The sequence below is a fragment of the Haliotis rufescens genome, unplaced genomic scaffold, assembly GCF_023055435.1.
Source record: "Haliotis rufescens isolate VD_foot unplaced genomic scaffold, xgHalRufe1.0.p SCAF_17, whole genome shotgun sequence".
Taxonomy (NCBI): domain Eukaryota; kingdom Metazoa; phylum Mollusca; class Gastropoda; order Lepetellida; family Haliotidae; genus Haliotis; species Haliotis rufescens.
In genome coordinates, this window is record NW_025963857.1 from 25,213,651 (window position 1) to 25,228,097 (window position 14,447).

The following is a 14,447-nucleotide window of genomic DNA, read 5'->3' on the forward strand; positions in this document are numbered from 1 at the left end:
TTGATACTTACTTCTGGCATATTTTTTAATATTTCCTTACCCCCATCTATCAATGGCCAACGATATAACCCACAGTTCCCCAAGTAAACTTCCTCTATCGACCTGAACTAGATCATCTGCATATTCATGGTGACTAATAAGGTAACGGAAGTTACGTAGTCCGCACATTTTTTCCCGCTCTGTGCCCAGAATCTATTGGGAGATCATAAGGGCAATAATGCCAAACTTAGAAATACGTTCTTCACTAGTAGCCAAAAGATAAATTCATACTTTGGGCATACTGAGAGTGCTTTTTATATATTTATTGTTGACTTTTAACATTTTTCCATTTTGTGACAAATTATTGCCATCCATTTTTTTTAAAAACAATCTTAGAATATCATTTCTTATATTTTGTTGTTGATTTTAAAATTATTCTTCTCTTACTTTTCGGTAAATATGCATTGAATACCTATAACACATTTAGAATTTTACTTGTGCTGTCTTTGCACTTGTCTGGACAAATCACTGATGTCTGGCATTATCATACCAAGTGGTTGGTAGAATTATGTCCTCTTTTTGTCCAATTCGGACCTCCCTACACAACCTTTCTCTGTACCGCGATACGATGGAGTTCTCAAACTGACCGCGAGGCCCGGATTTTACTCGGAGCTACTAATGTAAATAATGAACTTTTGTCAATAAAATTTAATACACCTGATATAGAAAACACGAAGAATCATAAAGGTTTGTGAGTGCATTTTGTTCCGTTTAGCGTACATGACAAGTACCGCGATACCTCGAGGTTGCAGGCTATATCGTGATTAACTTAATTAGCTCTACTTGTGGCTTCGGAAGTACCATGAACCGAAGTGTGAAAATACCCATGTGAGTAAATGGGTATTATAGTTATAGTATTGCTTGTAAGAAGCGACTAACGGGATCGGGTGGTAGGACTTGCTGACTTAGTTGATGCATGTCATCGTATCCCAATTTGTTGGATCGTTGCTCATGATATCAATCCCTGGATTGTCTGGTCCAGACTTGGTTATTTAAAGACTGACGTCATATAGCTGGAAGTGCAAACAATATGCAGATCGCTGAATACAGATTCAGAGTGACAAAAACTATCCACAAAATGTATGACAAGAGGGATGACTTTCTCTTCATGTCACGTGGTATTCCAGTCGCTCTATGCCTTGGTGTCTACATTTCACAACTTTTGAGGAACACCCGAGCATGCTCCATCTAGAAATATATCAAAGAGCGACATACAGCTCTTGCTCAAAAGTTGTATAAAAACGTTTAATGGGAGACATGTGGAGGACATCTTCAAAAAGGCGCATCAGATACAAAAATAATGTCTGATGCAGTTCCTAATTACACCGTATTATAGTGTTTTTATCTGGTGAACAGTTGACTTTTCTTTGCATGTGTTTGTGATTGGTACTGCCGATGGGGCAGGATACGGTTAACCTTTCCCGAACACCTGGTATCATCACTATTTGATAGTGAATCATAAACAAACAAAAACATGCTTACGATATAGTCGGATAATGGACAATGGAGGTTTTGTAATTTTGTGAACTATGGAAAAAGTTCTGTCTCGTTTGTGGGATGACATTTTAGAAACATAATTAATGTATTGTGTAACCAATCACGTTTAGGTGAGATTGTGAAGTCTTCAATAGACGTATAGTGGACTATTTGTCTGCTTATGTCAGTTATGACACGTCTTTCAGTGTTTTCGGAAAAAACTATTTTAAAGAAACCTTTTTGTGTTACGGTAAAAGAATTCTGGGCGTGTTTTATTCATTGTTTCAATGATTTCTGAAACGTTCTTTTAATAGGTCACATCCGTAGGTCATCAGCATCCCTGCGGTAAAAGGCGAACGGTCCCAATTGCGTGGATCGATGTTTATGTTGTAAATCACTGGATTGTCTGGTCCAGACTCGATTATTTACAGACCGCCGTCATATAGCTGGAATATTGCTGAGTGCGGCGTTAAACAACAATCAAACAAACTTGTAAATTTGTGATTATAAATTCGTTACGTTTGACAATAGCGGGAGGGGCACGGCTGTCCCGGTCAACTAAGGTGTTGAGAATTGTGTCCCTCAGGCGTATCAGAAACCTAGGATCGCGGGTTCGAATCCCAGGTCTCGGTGATTGTGTCATCATGGTTTCGCGAAATCTAAGACCTGGCATGATATAACGTGATATAACTGAAATAATGTTGAACGTGTCGTAAAGTCAACTCTCTCACTATCATAGCGGAGTGTACATGATCTTTCTTTAATCGTGGTTAACAATGCGATATTGACGCTCTACGCTGAGTCTAGGTTGCAAAGTCCTGTGACCAAAACTGTGTATCGCGTGTCAAAACGTGTTAGATGTTTTGCCAGACATTGGATCGCAAAGGACTTATATAAGATAACAGTAATAGGCACATGCTCCTGGTTATGACCGTAGTTATCCCCAGGTCCCGACTCTGTCACGAAATGTAAAGACGCGAAGTACTGTGGCGTATGTACCTCACGTCATATAACATTAACGGAAGTTCCTACGGGCAACACGTTTTGATGACTGAATTCAATATATTTTATGCAACAACACATTGTATTCCTTGTTTTCAAAGTATGTTTCCATGACAATAAGCTTTTAATATATGCTGGTAAATGTATTATACCATCAACTAATTTTAAAAAAACACACACAAAATTAGTGTGCTTTTTTATTTTAGTTCTCTTCCTTCTGCGAATGGCGTTTTTTGGTTCAGTAAGGTTTTGGCTTGTAGTAATATTCTTTCATAAATGTAAAAAATGAGAACAATGTCCATGTATCTAGAGGAAAATATAAGCGACAAAACCCATTTCATAATGTGTAACCCCTGGTATGATTCCGACTATATCATGAGCATGCGGTTGTTAATCATTTATCAAATAGTGACGATACCAGTGTTCGCGAACAGGTGAGCGTGTCCTTCCACATCGGTGGCCCCCGTCCCATACTCAAAACCAACATTTTACAAAATAATTATCAAACTGATTTCTCGTCTCTGCTTCATACTTTAAAAACTACATTGTGTTATTTATGTAATTATCATCAACAATTCTACATTTTTGGACCTATTTTAAATAAGAAAAAGATTGATAATCCGGTGCTGATAAAACAAGACTGCGACAATTCACATAACAGAGGGAACCGGCGTGACCTTTGGGCCGGCGCCATCGTTCATCAGAGACAAAAGCTCTACAACATTAACGGTCCAACGAATGAGTACAGGGGGAAAAAACCCAGACATTAGTTATCAGACGAATATATCACCAGAGGGCGTTCGAAGTCAAGTTGACTGCCACAGAAGCAGTTTACTTCATGTGCAGTATACAAAACCATTCCTTCACACGACATACGGCCATTTATCTGTTACTCGATAGTTCCGATAGTTCCTCAGCATCATCAGATGCTGGTATGCTTTCTTTCAATCAAAAGGTCGATGAAAATACTCTTAGAGAGTAATTCAATCTCTGACGCACACGGTAGTCAGAGACGTTTGTTAATTGTTTTTTTTGTTTTTTTTTATTCGTTCGACGCGTATTTTCGAAAATGTGTGAGTGAGTATGGTATTGCGCCCCATATCCCAGCAATATTACGTCGGGGGACGCCAGAAATTGGCTTCATACCCTTGTATTTGTGAAATAGAACCCGGATCGTCGGTTCGACGAGCGACCACTTCGACCATTTGGCTACCTGAAGGAAAACCTAGGCACTTGCCGCATTTCTTGGTGGGCAGGGTACGCTCTTTTTTTCGCAAATACCTGGTAACATCACTCTTTGATATTTGTTTTAAGATAATCAGGATCAGATAATGGGAAATAGTGTTTTTCGCTTTTTTTCACTAGGTTTATTAACAAATCAGGGCCCTAATCACAAATGTTGTCTCCAATCCCCGTGCGGGTTGTAAAAGAGGTATTATTTACATTTTATTCTGACGTCTTCAACGATCTCTCCACAATGAATGTTTTTATTTCTATATTCTTCAACTTGAATAACATGTTCCTGTGATTTTGTTAGGTGAACAATTGACTTGCCTTTACATGTGTTTGTGACGGTTGTCACCGGTGCGACTGTATACACTCACCTTTTCGAGAACACCTGGTATCATCACTCTTTGATAGTGATTCATAGTGAGTGAGTGAGTATGGTTTTACGCCGCTTTTAGCATTATTCCAGCAATATCACGGCGGGGGACACCAGAAATGGGCTTCACACATTGTACCCATGTCGGGAATCGAACCCGGGTCTTCGGCATGACGAGCGAACGCTTTAATCACAAGGCTACCCGACCGCCCCGATAGTGATTCATAAACACATGTTTATGATACATTGGGAATCGGACAATGGAAACTCCTTGTAATACAGATTTCGTACAATTACGGAAAGGGGGTTTGCCACTTTTATTTACGTGCGGCTGTGACTTATTTATTATATTATTCCAGCCTTGCAGTTTGGCTCATTGTCCATAGCTCCAGTTTGACTTAAACTCGTCAAAAATGTCCAATCACTAATATCTGCCAAGATGGCTCTTTAGATACAGGTCCTCACACCATTATGGTAACGACAAAAAATCCCCATACAAGCCATTAGTCGTGTGGTTTAACCCTGTAGAACCTGCATTTGCATTTTATTCATTATCGTTGTTATTGACCTAGCTATGAGGATTTGGATAGGGCGGTCAGCTGGCGGAGAGGGACATGATACACAAAGACAGGAAGTCTCATTGAATTCGCACATATGATGTTGTATTGAAGCAATTTGATCAAGGGGACACCTTGTCGGATTGAACTAGACAAGGAGTCCGTTGGGAAACACAAAAGGAGTATCTGATTAATTTTCCTTACGTTCAAAACGCTATGATTGTATGAACAGGTCCACAGAGACGATATACATCAATATAATACGGTAAAGAAGATCATTCAATCGAACGTATTCAAGGAACCATAGTCAGCCGTCAGGACAATTTTCGTCTTCCGATATTTCTTTTAAGACCAATAGTTCTAAATCAACAAATATGAACTTTATAGGTTCCATACATAACATGATACGGATCGGGTGGTCAGGGACGCTGACTTGAATGGTGCATGTCATTGTATCCCAAGTATGTGGATCGATGCTCATGATGTCAATCACTGGATTGTCTGGTCCAGACTCGATTACTTACAGACCGCCGTCGTGTATCATAAACATGTGTTTTTGTTACTATCAAAATGTGATGATACCAGGTGTTCTCGAAAAGGTGAGTGTATACAGTCTCACCGGTGACAACCGTCACAAACACATGCAAAGGCAAGTCAATTGTTCACCTGAAAAAAATCACAGGAACATGTGATTCAAGTTGAAAAATATAGTGATAGAAACATCCTTTGTGGAGAGATCGTCAAAGAAGGCAGAATAAAATGTAATTAATACCTCTTGTATGGCTGGAATATTGCTGAGTGCGGCGTTAAATAACAAACAAACAAAACAACAAAATAAAAACATGTTTTGGACCCTGTAGCATGTATTTATGTGAACACTGCCCAAATAAAAACTGCATCTAACGACGCACGCCATCATGTACTGTTATAAAATTATTTTCGTCAATTCTTTTTCGATTGTGTAATAGCAAATTATTGATGGAATGAAAATGTCAGGTCTCGGTAATGCAACCATCCTTGAAATTAAAAAGAAATGTCTTCATCTTCGACCCATCATGAACGTTTTATCAATCTGGTGGTACGAGAGACGCCGCTGTTTGTCGTGTGGAGTTTTGTACCAAGTCGCGCCACAATCAAGAGATCTTTGGGACTCAAAACCATAACTTTGCTCTTGGGAAACATCAACGACCTGGTCGTTCCTTTTGCATTAAAAGGTATTCAGAGAACGATGACTAGAGGTTGGAGGCCGAAAAGAAACACATGACCTAAATACATAACAATGGAATTCCATTTCTGCACGTGATTCGACTGTTGTACCAACAGGACATTTGTGTAGAAAAATCTAATGACGCTAAAACGCAGACGACTATGTAAGCCTCGTGTTCGGGGTAGAACGACCGTTGATGAATATATGTAAAGCAAATCCTTCTATAATAATGAGAAATGTATGACTCATAATCAAATAGTGATGATATCAGGTGTTCGCGAACACTCAGTTGTTTGCGCACCCGTCACAAACACTCGCAAAAGCAAGTGAATCGATCACCTGAAAAAACACGGAAACATATTGTCCCGGTCAAAATAGGTGATATTATTAGATATTACTTAGAAATGTCCTCAACATGTCTACCATAAAACTTTACTACGGCCATGAATGTTATAACTAACTAAAATTAGATATAAGTCACATAGACATTTCCATAGTCCAACCAAATCTCTGCTAACGGCGGAGTCCATTGTACGATTTTGACTACGTGTTTATTCATCACCATGAAATAGTGATGACACGGTGAGCGCATTCTGAGCGCATTCTGCCCAAACAACTTCTGGACAATTAGTCGAATAACACACTTTGATCGATTGTATCTCAAATGTAAATATATATATATATATATATATATATATATATATATATATATATATGTATGTGTGTGTGTGTGTGTGTGTGTGTGTGTGTGTGTGTGTGTGTGTGTGTGTGTGTGTGTGTGTGTGTGTGTGTGTGTGTTACTCGACCGAAGGGCAACGTCAACATGGAACATGAATCATCCCTCTTGTCATACAGTCTTAAGCCTAAACTGACATCCTGTGAATAACGGTTCTTAGCAGCGTTAAACCACAATCGCCCACACATTCTATATTCTATACAAGTCAGGAAAAAACATGTGTTGAGTGTTTCACATATCTTTAAGTGTGTGTGTGTGTGTGTGTTTTAAAATCTTGTCTTCACATATATCAGATGAAGACGTCACCCTTTCCAAGATGCGCAACTTATTTAGATATCGACCATAATATATTTTTTTCTGCAATGGTTAGTGGGCGACTAAAACTATGAATACAAACCCTTCTGACGTCCATATAGAGATAGGGCGAAAAGGTCAGATCACACAGTCTTCAGTTTCTACTTGCATTTACTGACTTGTTTGATTTGCAAAATTGCCAATCCTCAACATATGGCATGTGTGTAAAGTGTGGTATTTTGGTAAGACTTAAGCAGACCTAAGTCTTACGAATGAAGTCTTCCACAATGGCTTTGGCATTGTTTAGTTTTTTGTTGTTGTTGTTGTTGTTTTGTTTTTGTTTTTTTGTTGTTTTTTTTGTTTTTTTTGGGGGGGGTGGGGGGTCCCGATATCTTAAATTATTTGGAATGTCATAAACGACAACTGTGCCAGGTTAATGCTTTCAGCACAAAGCGCAACATTTCACGAAACGGCTGGACTATAATGTAATGAGCTATTTATTAAGTGTCTGCATACATTTTGCAATTTTAGCTCCCTGTCTGCTTCTCTCTGTTGCGACCGCCTCCGTGGTCTTGTGGTAGAGCGTCCGCCCGGAGAGCGGAAGGTCCAGGGTTCGATCCCGGGCCGCGTCATACAAAAAGACGTTAAAAGATTGTACTTGTTGTTACCCTGTCTGGCGCTCGGCATTTAGGGGCTAAAACAAGGACTGGTCGGCTCGGAGTCAGTATACTGTGTCTGAGTGGGGTATTCATGTTAAACTGCGGCATGGTATCTCAGTGAGCTAGCACTATAAATCGGCATCAGTCCGGACTAGTACAAGCAGCCACACACACACATACACGGGCATGCACGTCGCTATATAAGTGCAATAATCTTGGACGCGACGTTAAACCCAATTTCACCTCACCTCACCTCACCTCTCTCTGTTGCAATGGTACCATGGGATGTCGAGTGTGAAATTCGATTATGCTGTAAGAGCTGTATATGTTATATGTTCTTCCGTGAGATTTATAGTTGCTTTAACGATGTTTTAAACAATGTCGGTGTATCCGTTATTTCACAACATGTCAGCATTATGTTGTATGAAAGCTCAAATTACGAATATCGCAGAAGTTTACCATTGTGATGAAATCTAACAGCGCGTGCCGAAATGCCAAATAACAAACTTGAGACAATCTGGTGAAAAATAGTTATACCAGGACCTGTCATGTATATTTGGCAGAAAAACCCAAGCGACGTAGGTCGCAGAAGGTTGGTGAATCCTTGGCGCGCGTGGAAGTGCTGATAAATCAAATATCACACTCCGGCTCAGTGATGAGTCAACATTGCACCGCCGCCACACGCTAATTTGCATATCGCGTTACCGGATGTCGCTTATATTTGTAAATAAAAGCGCTAAAACCCTTTCCATTATTCTAAGAAATCTGTGTTTATAAATCACTATCAAATAGTGATGATACCATCTCCGCCCGTGTTTTCAAGAACTTTAATACTTTTCAGTCAGTCCAAATCTTTTCAAATTTTGGCTATCGTGCTGAATGAGCATAATGTATCATATGAGTGAGTGAGTGAGTATGGTTTTACGCCGCTTTTAGCAATATTCCAGCAATATCACGGCGGGGGACACCAGAAATGGGCTTCACACATTGTACCCATGTCGGGAATCGAACCCGGGTCTTCGGCGTGACGAGCTAACGCTTTAACCACTAGGCTACCCGACCGCCCGTATCATATGAAACGAATGGGAAACAAAAGCGTGCAGACGACCTGTTTCTTAGTTTTCGTACTCTGTGTGACTGGATGCGTGTTTCTTGAAAGTCATTGACCTGTTTGTTAACCTTTTGTTTATCGTGCTCAATCTTATCAACACAACATAGGGAACTGGTCTAATTTCCTATCGGAAATGAGGTGGTTTATTTACTGGATAGAATAATGAGTATACCACTGTTTCTGACATTCAGAGAGAGGGTTGCACTGAGACTACCAAAAACAAGCAAGGAGACGTATCCAAGTCTTGGCTAGCTTCTGGATGAATCACTGCCACGGTAAGTTCCATTCTTCTTTCAGTAGTCAACAAAATCTATATTAAGTGCCCAGTGTGTCAGTAGGCGAGGTGGGGTAGGCTAGTGGTTAGAGTTCGCTTGACACACCAAAGGCCCGGGTTTGATTCCCCACATGGATACAATACCTGAAACTCATTTCTGATGTCGCCCTCCGTGATATTTCTGCAATGTTGCTTATATCTGTGTAAAACCATATTCACTCAATCACTCAATACGTCAATATACTTCTTGCTTTGTTTAACGAAGATTTGTCTTCAACAAGATGGATCTGTACATCGGGGTCTGGACATTGGTTTTACCATGTCGTCATCATCACCTATGTGTGTTCTGCAGCATAGGGTTACGGGCGGCCCAATCGTGTAAGGCGCCATGTTTCGTTGTGCATAGTTGCGTCGCTTTGGCGTGCCAGGAACCAGTTAAGACCCGTATCACTTAAGTGTTTTCCAGTTGCCTAGTTCGCTGTGCAGAGTTGTGGAAAGTGGTAAAGGACCGATAATTTGATATTCGATGGTGTGTGTGTGTGTGTGTTGGTGAGTGTGTGATTTCATCATATATATATGATCCACTTATTGAATTATTACTATATATATATATTGTGTATATAGTAATAATTCAATAAGTGGAGTAAGATTGAACACATTTTTAATAGGCTAGCGCTTTCAACTCGTACCACGTACATGTACGAGTCTCATCAGGCCATAACTGAATAACGGGCATGAAGTAGTAACATATAGTTACGTGACGTCATAACATTTAGGAAAACTATGACGTCACAATACCAAGGTGACAATGGACAAATAACTTACGCCTTTACATTTTACTTATTATTTATGAATGAAATGTTGCTCTTTTTGAAACAATGTAGGTTCATGATCATGTGTGTGTGTGTGTGTGTGTGTGTGTGTGTGTGTGTGTGTGTGTGTGTGTGTGTGTGTATATATATATATATATATATCGTCATCAAATATTTGCAATTTAAAAAACATGACACACGTATTTAGAAAAAGGGGCGGTGGGGTAGCCTAACTGATATAGACGTCACTTCTCACTTGTCCACATGGTACGAATCTAGAAGCTAATTTTCTGGCGCCCCTCAGCGACGTGATACTGTTTGAGCATTAAAGTCAGCTAAAAACTTAACTTACTCACTGTAATGTTACGACGCCATGTCCACCGTTATTCGTTATCCTAATGTTATCAAATATAACTGTATACATGAGTGAGTGAGTGAGTATGGTTTTACGCCGCTTTTAGCAATATTCCAGCAATATCACGGCGGGGGACACCAGAAATGGGCTTCATACATTGTACCCATGTCGGGAATCTAACCCGGGTCGTCGGCGTGACGAGCGAACGCTTTAACCACTAGGCTACCCGACTGCTCCCTGTATACATGAAGCTGACAACTCAAAACCTACCTGCCAACTATCGTTACCAGAAAGTTATTTCTCATCCTTAAGACCTATGTGTTTCAGATTCTCGCCGATGCTTCATCTTTTGTCCTTGAAATAGATCATCTATTTATACAAATAAGAAAACATTTCATCTCATGAAAAGGCTTCATAAAGATGTTTGTAATTTCAGAATGTCAGGGTAATGGTATACAACAAAGTTCTCAAATACATTTAACATTTAAACTTAAAACATTCTGACGCGAGATAGCATGTAAACATCGTGATAAGTATTTTGATTATTCGTATATTGTAACTTTTCATGTAAATGTCGCACTAAAACGTATACAGTTACAACCTATTGGTCTATTGTTCTACAACCTTGTACCGGCTTCTTCAGAATCAATAGTTGATACTGTCTCGCGTACTTATCAAGTAATGTGGCATTCAGTTTACAGAATGCCAAGACGCAAAATACACCTTCTTTTGGTATGGCTTTCCTAGGCACACTGCAATATAAACACAGCTATATTCCTAATCTGTGGGTTTAACGAACCCTAAGTTTTGTCTAAATAACCACTTAAGGCAGGCAATTCTCAGACCTTGAGCAATAACGCATCATGCGTCGTAACATTAGAGTTGTGTGCGTGTTAGCGGGTCATCCGAACGCCACATTAGCACATATACAGTGTTATCCCAATACGGGTTGCAAAAACAAATCCAATGATTGTTGAATTCGCACTAAGAGATTTTGTTTCTGTCCACAGGCATTTTGGAGAAAATCCAATCAAGCTAATTCCTGTTTGATACTACGAGTGAATATTCCCATTACTACTCGCTATCGACTGACGACTTGAGCCTCATTACTAGCGAGCTACTGCATTAGCTCTTCCACGACTCGAAACAGCTTGGAGGGATCCCTGACGGAGCGAAAACCAATCAGAATGACTGTCGTATGATCGGCTTCTCCGTATCTATGGTAACGTAAAGGAACTTCCCAGCAAGCTTCTCTCGTGATATTCTACTGGCTGTGACAAGATATATTTAAGTTCGAGTACACACCAACCGTTCAGATGGCAGTTTGGCCACATCAAGGTAAAGAACCCCCTCTGAAGCTTAACTTTAGCAAAGAGCTTGCTCTCCACAGAAAACTGAAAATGAATGCGTTGGTAGGAGACGGTTCATATAGTGGTATTGTACCATATGAAAATAAACGCAGGGGAACTTGGAAAAACTTTGTCATACTGTGCTTATCAACCTTTTTAAGTTTCGTGGCAGTGTTTCCTTCTCGGAATCTTCAAACAAGTATACACAGTTCGTACCGAATGGGAACAATATCTTTATGTGCTTTGTACGGATTCTATATCATCGGGTGTCTCACATCAAACATCTGCATCCAGCATTTCCGGGCCAAATGCCTTCTGTTGGTAGCGTTAATCTTTCACGTGTTATATTCAGTGTCCAATGTCATCCCTTCCATGTACACTCTTATCCCAGCATCATGTTTACTGGGTCTGTGTCAGCCGCTTTTCTGGAGCATCCAGGAGATCACTCTTCTTGGATACGCTTTAAACTACTCGGCCTTCTCCAACATAAACCTGGATAGCTCCCTCCGTCTTTTCCAGACCCTAATAGTGATAACTGTCCACTCGGCCCAAATCCTCGGGAACCTTCTAAGTTCTGGTCTACTTTCCCTATCCGATGTTGACTGTGCTGATATCTGGTCTAATGGATATACCAATGGAACGGAACTACAAGAAGTTGGAGCATTTGCTAAATCAGAACGATGGACATACACTTTACCCCTCATCCCTGTACTGACACGGAAACTCTCTGACCACCCGGGACCCATCAACTACTACCAGTTTCTGACAGTCCTCTACCTCTGTCTTGGGGTAGTGGCGATGGGAGGGGTCCTGATATTCTTTGAGAGCCCCGATATACTTCTCAAGAGGCGGTCTGGCACATGGAAAGAAAAGATTACAGAAGTAAAGGATACGGTGTGTGATGCCAAAGCATTTCTTGCAGGATTTGCTGCCATATTCACTGGATACATTCAAGGAGTCATCATCGCGGATATATTGAAGGTAGAATCTTGTTTTTATTGATGTTGTATATAATTGGATATGGCTCACATGATATGATGTGTTGGGTTGAATATTATATCGTATTCAACGATATCTTTTTGCAGTTTCTAAATCCAATGTACAAATACATAATTTAAAGAGCATTTAGAAATGCTTACGCAGAATACACGGATCAATACGAAGGTGTAAATGACATATCAGGTTTAATTTGACATTTTACATGTGTTTCCCGTAAATGTGAGTTCCAGGGTCCCGTTCCACAAAGCGATCTTAGCGCTACGACTGCTGTAAGTCTATGTTAAAGTATGGGAGTTACGATTCACTTGGCGCTAAGATCTCTTTGTGGAACGGGGCCCTGGTTACACTTTTTATACCCCCAAAACATTTTAATAAACAACAATCAACATATCACCAAACATATATATAACGTATCTTAGAATATGGCATTGTTCACTAACAGATTCATTTCAAATCACAGGAATAAATCATTGTTACAATTTTCATAGAAAGTTACTGGCTGGAAAAAGTTATTGGTACATGTTTAATTTAAAATGTACATTCTTTAATACGTGTGAAGACGAATACTGCTAAGTACTTCATGATGCTAGTAACAAAATCAATTATTTTAGTTTGGGGTGACACAAGTTGAGTAGGAGGTGTACAGCAATCGTGCTAGTAAACAACGAAACACCTGCTTCAAACATTCAACACCAAGCCTACTTTCATCACAAGGTATTATTTCAAATTGATAACGTTTTTCTCGCACTCCAGCTAGGTATACACGTCAGGTCTTACGGAACTTAGTGAGTATGTAGATTAGAGGAATCCCTGGAGGCTTAGAGAGAAATCACAATTGATCTCCGTTCTTTTCATCCCCATCTTGACTGGGGTGTTCAGTTCTCTGTTTGAAAAAAACCCGTCTGTAGCTCTTTTAAACAAGACTTGAGACTTTCTTGACCTTCAAAATACAAATAACGGATCGATTCAGCAAAACATGTGATTTAAAACAGTTTTTATCATTGGTAGGGCTTTTAGGAGCAATTCAAGGCACAAAATTAACTCCTAAAGAAATGATAGCACAACGTTGTATTGGACTGTCATGATGAAGTGGGGAAATTTTAAGATGGATACTTGTTCTTTTGGCTATGCCGTTTCGTTATTGAACCTTTCATTTATTCGGATACTCGGAGAGTGATGCCAATAGTGAAGAGGAAGACACATTTCTGAGATTGACGTACGCAAAAGAAAAATATTACATTACAAAGATTCCTTAGCCTTATAGTTTTAGTTTATTAATTGATAGTATTTCATAACAAATATTCCAACATACAAACTGTACAGACAGTGTGTTGTTTTCGATATTGGTATCATCATATTATAGTGATCACGTAAAACCTTCAAAAACTGTCATTAATATTTGGTCATCTATTCTGAGCTGGTCACACATAGTCTGCATTGTACCGATCCCTGAAGACATTGGTGTTGTATTACGAGCGATAATATTTCGTAATAACGTGTTTGCAAAAGCCCTAGGATGTTCTATATATTATTAATTGCAAGGCCTGCCCTTGTCTTATCTTTTAAAGTGAGTTTAACCTCGCTTGAGATGTACAAGGTGACTATCTTAGATGCATTTTCAGGACAGTTTAATCGGTTTTCGTTGTTCAGAATTTGGCATCTTACTAAAAGGTCCTAAATTTTGGCAATCTTACTAAAAGGTCTAAAAATATCCATCGTATCTGCATTTGCTACCACATCTATCAGAGCTAAAGTGAACTAAAGCCGTTTCTTCATTACTCAACAGACCAGGTGGAATGAACAAGCAATGTGCACGTGGCTCATCACATCAGAGGTTCCCAATACACTACAGTGTAATTTCCCCAGAACAGACAACATGCTCATCTGAATAAGCATACACTGCTATTTCAACGTTTTTCGCCTTCTTCAGAAATCTATAACTTCCTAACGTCTCTGGTGCTTTAAGCTCTTAAT

General features: G+C 39.6%; 1 protein-coding gene across 1 annotated transcript in view; it reads left to right on the forward strand.

Annotated features, from left to right (window-relative positions):
* LOC124113144 (protein unc-93 homolog A-like) overlaps window positions 1–14,447 on the forward strand; it is a 170,443-nt gene that overhangs the window by 30,937 nt on the left and 125,059 nt on the right. The window contains exons 2-3 of the mRNA XM_046473391.2: window positions 8,876–8,959; window positions 11,136–12,455. Coding sequence (XP_046329347.1) covers window positions 11,442–12,455 — 1,014 coding nt within the window. The 5' untranslated portion in view covers window positions 8,876–8,959; window positions 11,136–11,441. The remainder of the gene's footprint in view (window positions 1–8,875; window positions 8,960–11,135; window positions 12,456–14,447) is intronic.